The 18,510-nt window shown below is 42.3% G+C and overlaps 1 protein-coding gene across 2 annotated transcripts in view; it reads right to left on the bottom strand.

Annotated features, from left to right (window-relative positions):
- oxsr1b (oxidative stress responsive kinase 1b) overlaps positions 1-18,510 on the bottom strand; it is a 57,191-nt gene that overhangs the window by 7,004 nt on the left and 31,677 nt on the right. The window contains exons 4-14 of one of the 2 annotated variants that reach the window (XM_031281983.2): positions 15,355-15,496; positions 8,399-8,454; positions 8,020-8,129; positions 7,490-7,591; positions 7,193-7,326; positions 6,802-6,850; positions 5,412-5,477; positions 5,206-5,328; positions 2,728-2,763; positions 2,086-2,262; positions 1,860-1,915 (exon numbers count right to left, since the gene is read on the bottom strand). In XM_031281983.2, coding sequence (XP_031137843.1) covers positions 1,860-1,915; positions 2,086-2,262; positions 2,728-2,763; positions 5,206-5,328; positions 5,412-5,477; positions 6,802-6,850; positions 7,193-7,326; positions 7,490-7,591; positions 8,020-8,129; positions 8,399-8,454; positions 15,355-15,496 — 1,051 coding nt within the window. Of the gene's footprint in view, positions 1-1,859; positions 1,920-2,085; positions 2,263-2,727; positions 2,764-5,205; positions 5,329-5,411; positions 5,478-6,801; positions 6,851-7,192; positions 7,327-7,489; positions 7,592-8,019; positions 8,130-8,398; positions 8,455-15,354; positions 15,497-18,510 lie in introns of both variants that reach the window. The other variant, XM_036000972.1, reaches the window with a different exon arrangement.

Raw genomic sequence — 18,510 nt, 5'->3', positions numbered from 1 at the left:
GGAAGGAGCACTTTGAGGAACTCCTAAATCCGACTAATACGCCCTCTATGGTAGAGGCAGAGCTGGAGGATGATGGGGGATTGTCGTCAATTTCCCTGGTGGAAGTTGCTGAGGTAGTTAAACAACTCCACAGTGGCAAAGCCCCAGGGATTGATGAGATCCGTCCAGAAATGCTTAAAGCTCTGGGTGTGGAGGGGTTGTCTTGGTTGACACGCCTCTTCAACATTGCGTGGAAGTCTGGGATGGTGCCTAAGGAGTGGCAGACCGGGGTGGTGGTTCCCCTTTTCAAAAAGGGGGACCAGAGGGTGTGTGCCAATTATAGGGGTATCACACTTCTCAGCCTCCCTGGTAAAGTCTTCTCCAAGGTGCTGGAAAGGAGGGTTCGGTCGATAGTCGAACCTCAGGTTGAAGAGGAACAATGCGGATTCCGTCCTGGTCGTGGAACAACGGACCAGATCTTTACTCTCGCAAGGATCCTGGAGGGAGCCTGGGAGTATGCCCAACCGGTCTACATGTGCTTTGTGGATCTGGAGAAGGCCTATGACCGGGTCCCCCGGGAGATACTGTGGGAGGTGCTGCTGGAGTATGGGGTGAGGGGGTCCCTTCTCAGGGCCATCCAATCTCTGTACAACCAAAGCGAGAGCTGTGTCCGGGTTCTCGGCAGTAAGTCGGACTCGTTTCAGGTGAGAGTTGGCCTCCGCCAGGGCTGCGCTTTGTCACTAATCCTGTTTCTAGTATTTATGGACAGGATATCGAGGCGTAGTCGGGGTGGAGAGGGGTTGCAGTTCGGTGGGCTGGGGATCTCATCGCTGCTTTTTGCAGATGATGTGGTCCTGATGGCATCATCGGCCTGTGACCTTCAGCACTCACTGGATCGGTTCGCAGCCGAGTGTGAAGCGGCTGGGATGAGGATCAGCACCTCTAAATCGGAGGCCATGGTTCTCAGCAGGAAACCGTTGGAGTGCCTTCTCCAGGTAGGGAATGAGTCCTTACCCCAAGTGAAGGAGTTCAAGTACCTTGGAGTCTTGTTCGCGAGTGAGGGAACAATGGAGCGGGAGATTGGTCGGAGAATCGGCGCAGCGGGTGCGGTATTACATTCAATTTATCGCACCGTTGTGACGAAAAGAGAGCTGAGCCAGAAGGCAAAGCTCTCGATCTACCGGTCAGTTTTCGTTCCTACCCTCACCTATGGTCATGAAGGTTGGGTCATGACCGAAAGAACGAGATCCAGGGTACAAGCGGCCGAAATGGGTTTCCTCAGGAGGGTGGCTGGTGTCTCCCTTAGAGATAGGGTGAGAAGCTCAGTCATCCGTGAGGAGCTCGGAGTAGAGCCGCTGCTCCTTCGCGTCGAAAGGAGCCAGTTGAGGTGGTTCGGGCATCTGGTAAGGATGCCCCCTGGGCGCCTCCTTAGGGAGGTGTTCCAGGCACGTCCAGCTGGGAGGAGGCCTCGGGGAAGACCCAGGACTAGGTGGAGGGATTATATCTCTAACCTGGCCTGGGAACGCCTTGGGATCCCCCAGTCGGAGCTGGTTAATGTGGCTCGGGAAAGGGAAGTTTGGGGTCCCCTGCTGGAGCTGCTACCCCCGCAACCCGAGACCGGATAAGCGGATGAAGATGGATGGATGGATGGATGACAATTCACCTGCTGTCTACTGATTAAATAATAATAATAATAATAATAATAATAATAATAATAAATTTTATTCATAACGCACTTTACAATTAAAACAAATCCCAAAGTGATACAGGGTAAAAGCATCAGTATAAAAGACAGATAAAAGCAGCAACCAACGAGGTTAATTAAAAGTCATAGGTCTTGCTAAAAAGAAATGTCCTTTTGTGTATTTGGGGATACATACCTTAACCTTAATACCAAACTAATGGGAGCCTTGACATCCCCTGAGGCAGCTAGCGTCTGTCAAAATACAGATGAAGACATTTGAGTAGAATGAAAGCTTTCACAAATAATTAGCACTTTTACAAGAGTAGCAGAAGGAAGGGATATCAGAAAAATCAGTTGTTGACAGATGACAGACCCATTTTAAGAAAGTATGATTAAAATAAACTGAGCTAGGTCAGACTAACTGTGGTGGGAGCAGCAGCAGCGGGTACGCCTGGTGTGGGAGATGTAGCCTGCGCAGTGGGTGGAGTGCTGACTGGTGTGGGCTGCAGTGGAACCTGGCCTGCAGCCTGAGGTAGTTCTGCCTGACCTGCGGCCGTCGGCTGGAGTGGACTACTTAAAGGCTCAGGGGTTTGGAAAACCTGAAGGAGAAATGACATTTACAGGCACTACTACAGTGGCTTGTGAGTTATATGAACTGATTCTTTATTTCAGTGAATACACACAAAAACAAAATGAAATGTTGAGACTTTCTGGTCTAAGCAAACGTAAGTGACTGAATGTGGTTTTATTAATCAAGGAACAAACAAATCCAGTCACATCCAAATGACTGCCACAGCGTAACACAAATGACTGTGCTCATATTCATTACACGCAAAAGAAGTTCAACTGTAGTTTGGCAAAACAATCTTAACTCAATGTCTACTTCCTAAAGGTTAGGTAGACTTTGTAGGTTAAAACTGCAGTACTTTACCTGCACTTTTGACATTTAATGAATTCCAAAACACAGACATTTTACATTGTTTGCCAGAGTCTGACCAAGTACATTGAAGTATATAGAAACCACGCTACCGCTACCGTAAACTGAAATAACTTCGGAAACTCACCTCCGAATTCTGTGATCCCTCCTTCACTCTTGGTGACTGTAAAAACAGATAAAAGAAGATAATACTCAGAGAAGGATATCACTGCGATGATGACTTTAAGCAAAGCAAAAACAGCACGCGTGGATGCAAAGAACACACAGAAAGCAAGAGAGGTCAACGGCTCACTCGTTTACTTTACTCATTAATCGGCTCACTTAGTTCATCCTTTAAGGTGAATGCAGTCGTTTCATTAGAGTGGGAACAGAGATATCAAAAGCTAATAATACTTCAACTACACTTCAATAGCTGGTGCTGATATGGCTGGGCGAGAAATATGGCAAACAGTAGATATTTTGCTATACAGTGCCTAGCAGGGTAGCAATCCTTTTAATATCTCCGGATGTATTAAGCTATTTCAAGCAATATTGCATATCAATAAGAGGTATGATTTATGGGAATATTGGATTTACAGGATTTTAGCATCAAGGTGATGAAGTACTGTGATTTGTCAATTTAAAAACAGCCATTCCTGTGTAATAATCATCAATTCCAGAAAATGTACTACGTCCCTGTGTGTGTGTGTGTGTGTGTGTGTGTGTGTGTGTGTGTATGTATGTATGTATGTATGTATGTATGTATATATATATATATATATATATATATATATATATATATATATATATATATATATATATATATATATATATATATATATATATACATACATATACATACATACACATATATATATATATATATATATATATATATAAAATTACATTCACATTGATAAAATATTTTTTACATATAGCCCACCTTTAGGTGCTGTTATTGAGTTGTAAACGAGTGGAAATACCTATTCTACAATTGTTTCTAGTTTTAGATTTGAAAAGCAGAGAAGCAGCATACTGTAAGTGAACACAAACTCAGGAGGAAGTCACACTGTTATATCTTAATCTGCAAAAAAAGAAAAAGTTTAAACCAACTCCAAAGAACGTTGAGTCGGACAGAAGCCCTGCAGGCCCAAATGAAGCCAAACTGACTTGACTGAGAGGACGTGATGTCTGGCTGATGTCAGAAACATCAGCTCAGGAATCTGCTGTCTGATTCAGACAAAGCTACTGCGTGTTCAGGCTGTTACCGAGGAAACTGTATTCGTCTTTAAAACATAGACATGACACAGGTCCGCAGGCTCCAGTTGAGCATCAGTTTGTGAGAGTTTTGATATATATCCTGCAATATAGCTGGTGTAAAAATGTAAAGTTCAGTTTGCCAACAAGTAGCCAGTAAAGCAGCATCAAAGCAGCAGAGACATGGTTAAATTTGAATCCCTTGATGGGCATTAGTGCTCCAATTATAAATCGCTTACAGGGTTGAGAAGTAATTTACCTTGTATTGATTAAATGGGATTTGGGTCAGTATAAATAAAACATGATTTAAAAAAGAGAAATGGAAATACAGATGGCTTCCAGGAAAGGCGACTCTCCTTTGATTGAATAATGCTCCCTCAAAGAAAACTATTTAACAGTTAACAAAAAGGGTTTCTGACAATTTTCCAAATTTTAAGAAATAAATTCAGGAAATGGTTATGCATGTAAAATACATACCTAGTTATTTGGACACAATCTCCTTTACAATCGCTCCCTTCCCATGAGACACAAAATATCTCACGGTTTAAAAAGACGCTTACACTACTGACTAATCGCTCCTGACGAGGTTAACTTGTGGGTCAAATTGGACTCGCATGTGATCTACAGCATGCCCACATTTCTGCTTAGAAGCAATGTTGTGAACCTTTCCCTTCAACAAACCAATTGCATAACATAGCCTGGTAATTACTAGTAGTCCTCCGATAGATTAGTGTAAAGTTACATAATCCTACAACAAAATCACGACTATGGGGAGGATAAGAGCTGTGTGCCGATTTAAAATCAAGTATCATTCCTACAGACCTCCAAAGTGAAAGCGTATTTGACCAAAAGTCAAGATGAGACCTGATAATCTGGTTCATCAAAACTGTTAAGACAAACTTGACCTGTATACAGTATTCACAGGTGTTTCCTAATGCATGTCTACAGCCCTCACTCTATGAACAAAGGTCATTCTCCTTCACGTTTGTCTCCCTACGAGGTCTTTCCTGCCCTTTATAGCAACCACATGCTCCCTAGCTAACATGTGCAGAGAGAGTCCTTCCTTGTTAGGGGAATGCCATCTGTATTGTGGTGGCAAGTGAACAACCCTAGACGCAGGCAGCTCGAGTGGGTGGGAGAAGCGCACTTGTCGCCTGGTGGCACTAACAGGCTTCACCTGCTGCTCCTTGGCCGTCAGACAGAACATACACACATACGGGAGACTCAGTGGAGAGACAAAGGACATGCTACTGCACAGACACGAGAATGACAAAATTTAAACATTGTACAGTGATTAAAAGACAAGACATGTAGAGTGTGACAAAAGTGTTAATGTGAGAGGGAAACACGTGTTGTAGGTTCACCTCACCCTTAAGGCAGCAACGGCTGCTTTGCCCTCTTCACTTTCTTCATCCAGCTCATCGTCACTCCATTCCCATTCGCCATCCTCCGTTTTATGCAGCCGACCACTTGAACCTGGCACTCGACGTACCTGTCAACACATATGCGCACAACTGAGCTCATCTTTTTAGCAATGAAGCACAAAGTGTAGATTTTAAACCATTGACGTCTTACCCTTTTCGACCTCTCTGTTATTGTGGGTGCCCTCTGGAGCAACCTCTCATGTAAATACTCATGGGTCTATCATAAAGAGGAAAGAAACAGCGGTTACACCAAAATCAGCTATATCTGTTTATTCTGTTACCTGATTAAGTCTTGTATTATTCAGAAATTGATCTGCGACCCATAATGTGCTTTAGTAAGACTCTTAGCTACACTGGCTTCCTGTAAAAATGTAGAATTTAATTTAAAATCCATCTCATTACTTTTAAAGCCTTCCACAACTTAGCTCCACCATATTCTGTATCAGTGAGTCCCTGACTTCATATAGGTCCACGTCTCTCAGGTCATCAGAATAAGGGCCCCTGGTTGTGCTCCGCTCAAAGTGCAAGACTCCCACTGATGGTCAGGTCAGCTGATGTTTTAAATCTCATCTCTAAAAAGGCATTTTATTAATGCAGATTCTCTTTTAACAAATCTTGCTTAGCTTTGATTTAAATGGTCATTCAAATGTTTCTCTTTATTATTTTTTGTTATTCAACCCTGGTTTATTAAAGTACTATATAAATTAAGTTTTAATTTACTTTAAACCAAACTGCAACCATCAGTGGGAATTTTGTTTTTCTTCAAATGGTGGACATTTCATTAGCACTTATTCCCAAAAGATGGCAACAAATGATTTAACCAACAGAACAAACGAACAAAATAGCAAATCAATAATCATATGCTTGCTTGATAGCCATTTAAATCCATACAGCAGGCTGACACAGGCCCAAGTTTGCTCATTAATACCAGAGGTGTATCTGTTCTAAAATACCTAAAAGAATCACAAAGCCTGCCCTCTGCTGTACATAAAGGGTAGTTCTTGTTGCTGACCAGAGTAATGTAGTAATATGGCGGTGTGACATGCTGAACCAGCACTCTAGTTGTTCTAGTTGCTAGGGTACTGGGCAGCCGGGGGCTGGAGTTAGACTGCTTATCCCTGCTTTTGTTAGAAACGGCCCTGTATGGTCAATAATGAGAAGAATGCTGCAATGGCCTCAGCTTGGGTCAGATAAACTGACAAGTTGAACCAAGTGAGAAGTAGTCTGACTCACACAAACACCTCAGGGAGAGACTTTATTGGTAATATCTCTTGATGCATAACTACAACTCTTGTTCCTACATAAACTCCCAATGAGTCAATCATTTCTAAACTTCTGGAACTAAATAATAACCAACCTACAGTCATTAAGAGCAGCTTAAATTTTAAACAGAGGCCATATTAGGCCATTCAGGTCCAATCACTTCTGCAGGCTCAGACCTTTACGCATCAACCAGCTCAACTAGTGCCTGAATCGTGGATGATGCTGACTCACTGTGTAACTAATCGAGTCACAGGCCCAGAGGGAGCTCAAGCACCTACCTTTGCTTTCTGAAAGAATTTATGCTTCAACAACTCTGAGGATGTCGGCCTGAAAAACAGCAGAATGGAGATAAACCAGTTCTGTTATACTCTCAATAATAGAAAAAAAAGGTGCAACATATGTTTAACAGAACCAGGGAAAACACAATGAAACAAAAAGGATTGTGGTCAGGACAATAAAAGCAATTATATGCTGCTTTGCTTAACATGTGCCAAGTAGTGTAAATCTGTAAAGTAACTGTCCATGACACCACATATGAATGAACATGCTGATTGTTTTGGAATTAGCACATCATTACCATACTGCCTTTGATTAAACATATCTACTGGAAGCCAATGTAAAGCATTGCGTGCTATATGAGACTCTATGTAAAGGCATTACAATCAACACCTTTTCTCTGGCTCCTTCTGTAGACACAGGGAGATCATCTTCCTGAAGGATTTGCCGTATTTCTTTACCATCTCCTTGTCTGTGATGCCGGTCTCCAGGGACGGGGGATCATTCTGCAGCGTCAGCATCAAGACCTGAGGACACCAGCAACATTTTTCACTCAAATGTCACAAGGGCACAACACGTGGCATCTCATCAGCTGTGTCCACAGAAAGTCAGAGGAACTGACTTTGCATTTGTCTTGTGTCATTAACTCCACATTTCTAAGTAAGCTAGATTGCTCCACCGTGTCCTCACCTTCATTGGCGGGTATTTGTGATAAGGTGCGGCCCCTGTGGCAAGCTCAATGGCTGTGATCCCAAAACTCCAAATATCTGCTTTGAAATCATATCCCCTCACCTGTGGAAACAGAAGCATATGTCATCTTCATCTTGTAATGACATGAGAGCCACAAATTCAAATATCAAAAACATCAACTGTGTTCATGGAAGAAATTGGTTCTCTCTCGAGGTAGACCACAAAAATCCAGACAGTTCTTTGGATGGAAATGGGCTAATTTTCAGCATTTAAAGTCATACATAATCTGCAAGTTCAGGCACCAGAGTCTTATTGTATTGTCGCAGAGTGCTTAGTCATAGGAAAGATAAGCAGCTTTGGCTACAGGTCTTAGATTTCTACAACAGTGTCAGTAAAAAATAAAAATGTCATTCCATTCATTGCCAATTAATATTGAATGTCTGTTTCTCGCCTGCTAAGATAAGTCGTGTCTGATTGGTAGCTTTCTGTCATCATGGTTACTTCTTGGCTCCATGCTAAAGATGACCAACCTGCTCCATGACCTCTGGGGCCATCCAGCATGGCGTTCCCACAAACGTCTTGCGCACTTTATTTCGAGTGATGTCACCGCCTGTGGCTAGAAAGGCACTGACACCAAAGTCTGAAGGAAGGGCAGAGAGAGGGAAAGAAAATTAGACAAACACACACAAATGATCCAAAGCAGTAAGTCAATAAAAGTATTGTCAAGAAGTTAATTTTCCTCCATGGACTAGGCCTCCTATGCATAAATACACTGATATAGTGGAACAGAGTTGGCAATCTAACAGGAATAAATGAGGTTGCAGCACAACTACTTCTTCACACCTAATCTGGCTAATTGGTGACAGGTGCTGAAAGATGGTGTTGCCTCGTTGCTAAATATAAAAATACCTGCAATTTGCACTGAACCGTCATCCCCGAGGAGAATGTTTCCAGCCTTTAGATCTCTGTGAAAGACAAAACAAGAATTTGTACATTAAATAAACTCCTCTCTCAAGGAGCTGTCAAAGATAAAGTGATTGAAGTAGCTCCAGTAATGACATAAAGTTATTAACGTTTTATGAAAGACTACTTTAGTTCTACCCTCAGTTAATTCAAGCATATTGATCTCTTCTTTACTTTATCGCCCACTGATAACTTGGATTTTATACATCTTAGTTCAACAAATACGCTTCAAATCTATCATCTCTCTACCACTCTGGGTCTCTAGATTTTTTTTAGACTTTATTGGCAACACACACAGTCTGTAGTTAATTTGTTCATCCCTGTTCAGCCTCCCCTGGTGGTGATAAGAGGATTCCGCAGGGACAGCTGTCTGACTGCCTGTCTGCCTCCGTGCACACTCGCACACAATTGCACAGACTGCCACACAGAATATATACGGCCACCTCACCAGCCAGACAGAGTTGTCATAGCAACAGACTTCCAGAGATAAAGTCAAAGGGTCAAGTGAAAGATGAGGAAATAAAAAATAAGGATGGCGGCATATTGTCACAGAGGACATCAGTCGGCTCTTTCTGCTGTCCAGGCTTTCAGGGAGTGAATGTACATTTTAAAAGAGAACCATGGGAGCAAGACTTGACAGGACAAAGAACACTGAAGTGGAATAGCCCCAGAACTGTCAGCACATTACACCACCTTCCACAACTTCTAACAGATTTCATTTGCACAAATTACCCTGAGAGTTCTTAAAACTGTACTGACAGGCAGACAAATGATTCAAAAGAGATGCAGTCTCAACAGCGGAGCAGTTCACTTTGTTACCAGATGGGGGCACTGGAATAAAACGCTTGCAACTTCAGCTGAAAGATGAATGCTGTTGTATCCTTCATGCAAACAAATTGGTCTCAATGAATGTAAAAAATAGACTGGTCTTTCGAGTACTGTTTTGGAGATGAGACATGACTCAGCTTCCAAGAAACAAAGGCTCACTTTATTGGGCATATAATTCAATCCAGACTATAAATGCATGCCAAATACCAGATGCAAATACAGAGACAATTGTGGTGGTTGGAACGATTCTTGTGCTACTCAGACAGGAAATTGAAATGCATGGCTGAAACTTTCCCTGGATCACTAAAGAACCTATTACCTGGGTTCCTGAACTCTTCCTGCGGTTTTGCAGCAAAAAAAGTAGAGGAGGTGGAGTTGGCAATTTTGGCTTAAGCACCTCTTCTCCTGTAGCTACAAGAAGTACAATCTTTACGAGCAACCCACTCAAGGCACACTATGTGCTAAAGGGTCTTAAGAATTTGCAGGTCACTGTTCAGATCTTTGTTCAAATTCTGCTGAATACTTGAGTGTAGAAGCCTCTTTAGCTAAGAGTGCTCCAGTAAAATACAACAGATGTTGTAGCAACAGGGGCAGGGAGTGGCAAACAGTGAGGCACAGAGGGAGGAATGCAGCATATGTGACATATTAGAACCACTGGCTAAAAGCAATACATGGGGATTCCCACTGGAGGACCAAATGACTAGCCTGGCTCTGCCCTCCTACGTACTTCCGCTCAATTTTAATTTTCCTTCAGTACTCCGTCTGGGTTTGCAGTATATTCTTGGGTTTTCTCCGGCCAAATCTTTACCGGTCCAATCAGCGAACAGAGGGAGTGGCTGAGAACGATGACGTTGAGGTTGTGCGCTAGTTTGAGTTGTAGTTCCGTAATGGCGGCGGACAAAGATGCGAGCGAAGCCATTCAGTCTGTTGTGGCAACGCTGCCGAATATCCAGAAATTAAAGCCCGAGCAAGAACAATCTTTGCTGAGTTTTGTTGGTGGCCATGATATTGTGGCCCTCCTCCCCACGGGGTTCGGGAAAAGTTTGATTTTCCAGCTCGCTCCGTTAGTGTTGAAGGAGTTAGCTAAGGCTAACGCTAGCGATGCTAAGCCGACGTCACGACCAAACGTTAGCGATTGGTTATGGCAGATCCAGAGTGGCTCTGGGCAGATCCAATAGTTTTAAACTTCAACAGAATACCCGCCTTCAAGGAAGTTAACACTTGTCAATGGAGAGTGGCCAGACTGTCTGTACAAATGAAATGTACCAGAGTCGGGTAGGACCAGGCTACCAAATGACTGCTGGGATGATAAAACTATCACGAAGTAGACTGGGATAGACAGGGTGATAGCTGACTGTGTCAATGCCTTCTCTAAACAGAGTCTTTTAAGTAATAAGCTCAGGCAGAAAGAGCTGTCACTGTACTACATGTGGAAAAACTTTGATGTGCATTTCTGTCTAGACGAGTTCATTTATGTAATGGTTACACTAGGGATGATGCAGAGGAAGGGAAAGGGTGGATGAAAAACTGACATGACAGCCGTTGCTTTGAAAGGCCACCGTTAGAAATGTCTGCTGCCGTACAGACGTCTGGGCTCGGCGGCTCTCTGGCTTATCCCACTGTCACTTTGCTGCTCTGACATAACAGCTAGGTGACATCAGGTCACAGTACCTTCCAGTTTCTTGCACTCACCACTTCTGCCTAAAAGAACATGCTCATCCTCTACCTTGGGTGTTAGTACATACAACGGGGATGATTTACATTTGGTAATTTGAGATGTTGCTTTTTAAGGATTAGAGAGGACGTGCAGAGTTGACCACTTGAGGCTAAAAGGCAAGTCTGGGAGTATCCCAAAATACTTTTCCTGGTTTACACAACCACCGTCCCTCTCTCAGTGAGTCCAGTCATGAATACTAGCGCTTGTGATTCAGGGTTTAGCCTGGGCTAATAAAGTACTGTATTTTAATGAGGTATTGTGGGTTCAGTCCAGGCCAATTAACCACTCTGGCCATGTCACAAGACCTGCTAACTTATCATCTCATGCCCACATTTGTCCAAGAAAAAAAGACTTTGCTTCTACATCAGGAAACATGCCCGGAAAGTTGAACTATGCTAGTTGTAGAAAATAATCCACCCCAATGGAGAATTTACAATGAGTTATATGGATGATTTCTGACAGTAAAACGGGTAATAACCTAAGTCACTAGGATTCATTCATATCTGGGAACCATGAATGTCTGAACAATGTTTTGTGCCAATCCATCAAATATATTACATATTTCACTGGATGAGTGAAAACTTGGCGTTCGATGAAGTGTCACAGGATCACTAAAGTCATTAGGATTTATCCTCGGGCCACCATGGATATCTGTACCAAATTACAAGCTATGGCCAAAGTGGTTCACTGAACTCTAGTGTGGGTAATAATCACGATCAAGACTTCATCACGTTTTGAAGTTGTTCAATTAATGAATTAATGAGTGACTTTTTGTGCTCAAAAGAGTTTTTGTTTCACATACTACGTCAAGATGAGTTTTATATGAATGAAGAGCTTAAAGTATATTAATCAGAAGCATTTTACTGCCATAGTGTCCTCAGAGTTCTTTCATTACTCACCGTCTACATATAGCTATATGACATAATCAGCTTGTTCAAATTCACAATTACAACTAATCTCTGAGAAACAACATCTTAATATTACTTTAAGGTGGATTTACGATTTAAATATGCTCTACTCTGATAAAAGACAACCCACATAGCTGCGTCACTCGCAAAGAGTGATCAAGGTGATCTGATTGCATCCCTCCTGCACTCATTCAAGAACCCTGAAGGTTCATTTTGGTTCACTGCAGCAGATTGTAATGCTCTGAGAAAAAGGCTGCAGAATGCAGACAGTCATTAACATTCACAGGAGAGGAGGAGGAGGGAGAAGGTGGCGACACAATGCACCATGCAAGTTCAAAGAAATACTGTAGCGGAGAGGAAAAAAGCCAACCTGCACTTCAAGTCCCAACTCCTACTAGTGATCCATCCAGCCATATCTTACAATAGTAGGCGGGATTACGCCAGAACAAGCACTGAAATTTGAAGCTTATTTCTCCATGTTAAATCATCAAAATGTTTCCAGACACTAAAAGATGTTATGCCATCAAAGAATATTGAAAAATGAGCAGGATATGTGTGGTCTCTATATATTTATGACCTGCTGAAATGATAGCCAGGCAGTAGCCAGGTGGGAACAGCCATGGTATGAAACTGTCAAGAAGATTAATCACTCTCATCTGGCAGCAGCACACCTTGCAGCTTCACCGGGTCACCTCCTGTGACATCACATCCTGGTGCCAGGCTCACAGTGCCCCTAACAGGGCTGTAAAAGAGGGTTTATGAGATGCCCTGTGGGTCTCCTATGGAGATGAAATACCTCCCCTCTTTTAACCGTGCACTTTTTGACCACAAAAATATATTTCCTTTGCTTCTCTATTTGTGACTGCTTTCTCCATACTGCTGAATTGTATTCTCATATGTTTTTCCAAATCAATTTTTCATTTATCAACTTCCCTTTAATCTACAGCAAGAGACTCTCCCAGAGGCGGCATAAGTACAGCCATTACCTGATCATTACGAAACCACATAGTGAGTAATTTGCCAGGCAGAGCCCTCGCATGTACCCTCAGAAGAAATGTCAGGTTTCAGAGATGAGCAAGCAAAGAGCTCCCCACAACAGGGCTTTCCAATAATTAACATGCAGGCAGATTTTCGAAGATTCAACTGACAAAATCCAGACTATTCTTCCCTTATCATGTGCATGTTGCCCAATATAGAAAAATAAGACACACCAAGGTTTGTAGTGAGGTGCTGATCACTGGAGGTAGACTTAAAAATAAGAAATAAGTGTTGCACACTCTGACTCCATATGCATATCACATGCATATGACCCTTGGACACATTTTTCTTATTTCCATGTGCATGTTGTCTACCTGCTGCTCAAGTTAGAGGACAAGTGTCACCTCTGAATCACTGACTTTCTGAGCTGCTGTGAATGTGGTGGTGGAGCAGTTCGCCGTCATGTGGTAAATGTCTCTGGTTGAGGATACAGCCCGGGCCGTGAAGACTCTAATTGCTTTTCTGCCGCCCTGGGCTGGATGGAACATATCATGTGACACTTTCTCGCTTTCACCCTCCTCGTCAAGCCTCACCCCCTTAAATCTCTCAATCACCCGTGCCCCTGGGGCTCCGACTCATATGATCCAGCTTAAACAGGAGGGACACACACGACCATATGTGCACGTGTACATCAGCCGACCTCGATGGACTGACCATAGCTTCTCCACTCTCAGCTTGTCAATGATTTTCAGTGCTGGGGGATTACCTCACAATTCCTTTTCCACAAGTCACACCTCAGAGCCTCGGGTGGACACAAGTGATAAATGAATGGTCTATTAATGATCCCCTAATGTCTCCTTCGACAGGGCACAGAGTTAAAGGCAGGTTTCACTCGGGGAAAAACATTTCCGTCTCTGGCACTGACCGATAACCCTGTCACATTATGCTGAAAGTGGATACTTAAATGCTGCAGCAGAGGTATACCGCAGTGGATTTTCCTTTTAATTAACAGTCATTTGAACAGTGTAATTCTATACATCTCTACCTATAGTTTCTATAGGATACAGCAGTTTTCTAATTAAGAGGTTAATGAGTCGATGCTTAATCTACACATCCCTCATCCCATGGTCAAAGTCTTAAATCAAACCTCTCTCTCGGTTTCTCATAGGCACACTACTCTGAAAGCTGCTGAACACTTAACCAAGCTGAAAAGGTATGCATTATTTACACATGTAGCCTGTCCTGGGCTATATGTGCCAGTGGGAGAATTAAGAGACGTATGATACTTGAGTAATTAATATTAAATACAGAAGAGGTAGTGCGATGACTTCTACAGCCAATATGTAGACTGGGTTCATTGTAACAGCGTGAGTGTGCAGGACTTAGCCAGGTCTTGAACTGGCTTAGAAGAGAGCTTTTGGGATTTAATTTCCTGTGGCATGCAAATCTGTCATTCACACATTTCATATTCATACAGTAACTAAAGATTATCAGCCCGGAAGTCATAGTCTACAGATTTCTTGCAGCAAATACTGTAGTCTTAGGCAGTGACCTCATTTAGGATTCTATTGGCCTGAGGGTAGAAGCTCTTTCTGAGCCAAATAACACGTTTTAATTAATATCAAGTATTAATATGAAATCTGTATCTGAAAAACATTTGATTAGGGTAGTCTCAAAAAATTATACTTTAATCCAAAAATGCATCTGATGTACAGCAATCAGTTCTACTGTATAGTGGGAGCCTCTGTGCTCAAGCATTAAGTTTCTATAATGCACTGTATCAGAATTAGTGTGCTCACAAACACAAATGGACAAAGACTCCACTATAATAACATCATGTCCCAAGTAGACCTGGGCAATATATCGATATTGTATAGATATCATGATATATGACTAGATATCGTCTTAGATTTTGGATATCGTAATATGACATAAGTGTTGTCTTATCCTGGTTTTAAAGGCTGCATTACAGTAAAGTTATGTCATTTTCTGAACTTACCAGACTGTTGTAACTGTTCTATTATTTGCCTTTACCCACTTAGTCATTATATCCACATTACTGATGTTTATTTATCAAAAATCTCATTGTGTAAATATTTTGTGAAAGCACCAACTGTCAACACTAAAATATCGTTGCTGTATCGATATTGAGGTATTTGGTAAAAAATATTGTGATATTTGATTTTCTCCATATTGCCCAGCCCTAGTCCCAAGAAGTCAAGGCGGGGGACATAATATTAGAACAACAGAGAAGAGAAAGTTTATGCTCCATAAACCGCCAAGGTGAATAATAATAATAATAAAGCTTTATTGCAGACACAGGTCCATATAACACATAATACAGTATACATATTTTTTTTTTTTTTTTTTTTTTTTTCTGTCTGAAGTCTGATATCTGTGCGTACTGGTAATAGAAAGTCATGTGTCAGTTTTATTACAGGACCAGAGTGCAATGTCACAAGTCTTGTTACCTGTGGATCTGTCCGTTCTTGTGTAGGTACTCCAGGCCTTCAAGCACATCTTTCAACACTGTGGCTATGCTGGCCTCGTCCAGGACGCCTGTCTTGTGTTCGCCTCGCGAGATGATATGCTTGATCACGTCCAGCACGGAGCCTGGATAATAACATCAGGACAGTGGTTGATAAAAAGTATTACAATGGCATGCTTCAATTTTCTTTGATAAAAACTACATCTGTCAACATCAACGTCAGAGAGAAATGAAAACTATGCAGCAGTCGACCTATAAAGTGTCTTGTTTCTGATGATCTAGCTCCACCATTGATGAGAAAATCAACTCAGGCTAGCCTGTATCATTTGTTAAGCCTACTCTAAACTAAAACTTATTTATGAAAACATATACTTCCTGGTGGATTGGCAGGCATTCAGTCAAGATTATTCCTGTATAATCTTATATTGTGTGGATGAATTAGATTGTGGGTACACAAAGACCTTTTTTCCAGTTCCAAGAAGATGGATTTCATTGGAAGAAAAAACAATAAATAATAATTAGCTGTGTTAAGACAAAATCCTTTAACCATAAACATCACCATGACCTTTTTATTTGGCCATGGTAAAACAAACCAATGGTGGAGAGAGATAAATCAGAATATACCATTGTTACCATGCATTCTCTAAAGGGTAAATCCACTGTTAAAAATAATTTCTGTTGTGCTATCTATGATATTAAAAAAGTAAAGTCAGTATCTACAGGTACAGACAACTGCCTCAGGGCCAGATGTACGTACATTTGCGAAAGTAGTGTTATCAGCGCCATGGCCAACCCACAGAAAGCGCACGCTGTGATACATCAGCTTACGTTGTATTTACCAAACCTGCAGTTCATTGGGTAATGAGCGCCTTTCTCCGCCCACTATACCGTAAATTGCGAATGGGCGATGTCAAACAAATCCTGCTTGATGCGTGTTATTTTGGCATTAGTGGTGGCGAAATGTACAGTATGTATTGACTAGTGCCAGTGTTTCCCACACATAGACTAATGTGTGGCGGTGCGTCTCACTATTAACACCAGCCGCCGCACATTGCGTTTCGTTATTTATTTTTCTAAACGCTATTTAAAACACGTTCAACTGCATTTCCTTTCCCTGCTCTCCTCCGTCTCTTGTGAACACCTTTATTAAATCACACATTAAAAAGTGCTATAAAAAATATTTTATGTTGTCAGTGTGTTAATGTTGGCGTCCCGACCCGACCCTTAGCAAACAAGCGATTGCGCCTGCTTTAGAAAGTTAACTAGTCGCAAGTTTGCGGTAAAATGCAGTTGGGTTGTCGAGGTCAAAACACTATATGTAGCAGCTGTGAATCAAATAAACGTATTATAAATAATGTTATGTAATTTTTTACTCTTACACTGAATGTTTGCTGCTTCAATCCAGATGAGTATTGAAAAGTATTTTCCGCGACTGAAAAAGGCACGTGTTGAGGATGAGGACCAGCCTGAACCGGAGGTATCAGTCTGAAACAGAGCGGAACAGTCCGACCAGTGGAATTAGTTATGTTATTAATTTGTTTACAATATTTTCAGGCTTCAACCAGTGAAAGACAGGATCAGGGGGAGAAAGAGATAGATTCGTTAGGCATTGAAGTAGGAGAGGAGGACAGCATCCAACAGCGTGTCCTCCTCAGTTTTTGATACTTGATTGTTACGAAAATAAGTCCAAATCCAGTGACTTTAAATTAGATTGACTTTGTATGCTCACAGGATTTTTGTTTGAGGATTTCCATCCAAATAAGTTTAATTTTGATGTTGAGCGCACAGCTGGTAGTCAGAAAATGTGCCCAGTTAAAATCAGCATGGCTGCTGTCAGAGTCATGCCATTACTCTCCGTCTACAGAGCAGCTTTAGGATTTTACTCTTGATGACAACATCATTACAGTCTGACTGAGCGCTACAGTTTAAGAAAAAAATATACTTTATGGGAATTCTGTTTCATGGCACATGACGTGTGCCTTTAATGCCTTTGGAATTGGACAGGAGATTTGCACGGAAGATAAGTGTGCATGTTAACATTTGAGGTTACAAGTTCAACTGTTGCTTTGTTTTCAGTTGCCCAGGCTGAATGGAGAACGAGTGGAGCTCTGCTCTCTGACCTGGCAGGTGGCAGGTCACCATGTCTCCCTCAGCCTGGCTCCTGCTGAATAAAAAGGTATGCTCTGGATGAAAAGTCAGACTGCTGTCAGTGTATGATCTTTTCTGTGCCACTTTCCACAGAATAAAGAACATCTTTCTGAAAAGAGGTTCAGTATTTGCATTCGGTATGGCAGAAAATTGGGCGACACGCTGGTGAATGGGGACAAAGCAGAGAAGCTAAAAGAATGCCACTTGCCTGACAAGCTGTATTGTGCTGCAGTGATACACAAACACACTGCCACACTGTCCCTCAGTCACACACCCTCAGACACACACACACAGAGCAGCACTTGCAAACATAAGCTGGAAATGGCCTGAAAGACTATCCTAGATACAATTCCAGGACTAGATGTATTGTGTTTTAGCAATGATGCCAGGCTAAGGGTGCAAAGACATCTATTTGCTCTATCGCTTTAAGACGTATTCACCAGCAGAACTCAGTCGAGCTCTGAATTACCCAGAGGAGCAGACGATGACGGGCCACCTGAGGCTAGACAGTGTTATTGCAGAGAGTCTTAGACACAGCGAGACACAGAGGCAGAGTGAGAAGAGAGTGAGGGAGAGACGGTGGGTTCAACGGGTTCTTCGTGCAGCGACATTTCACTACAGAAAATGTGATTCAGCAGCAGTGAGGACAAACCCGTTCAAAAGAGGACGGATGAGGAAAGGCGGAAAAAGCAGCCTAGATATGTGTCTCAGATAGTGCATAAGTAAATGAATTGGAATGAAGCGAGGGGAGAGTGTAAGAGTGCAGCCTCATGTCTCTGATGTGACAGCTCTTTGAAGCTCATTGAGAAAAGGCAGTTTGTTCTCCACACAGGGTTCCCTCCTCTCTCCATGCTTCTGCACTCAGTCTGATGTTCATCTCCTTGTCTGAAATGGCAGGAGGGAGGAGAGGAAGTGACAGGTGACAATGGAGAAGGTGCTGAGGGAAGGAGGGCAAGTGAACAGAGTCACATCTAAGTGAGGGGGAGATGTA

This window comes from Sander lucioperca, chromosome 1 (assembly GCF_008315115.2).
Source record: "Sander lucioperca isolate FBNREF2018 chromosome 1, SLUC_FBN_1.2, whole genome shotgun sequence".
In the NCBI taxonomy this organism is placed as follows: domain Eukaryota; kingdom Metazoa; phylum Chordata; class Actinopteri; order Perciformes; family Percidae; genus Sander; species Sander lucioperca.
The sequence above is the reverse complement of the archived record's forward strand: the minus strand, read 5'-3'. Positions and strand labels throughout refer to the sequence as shown.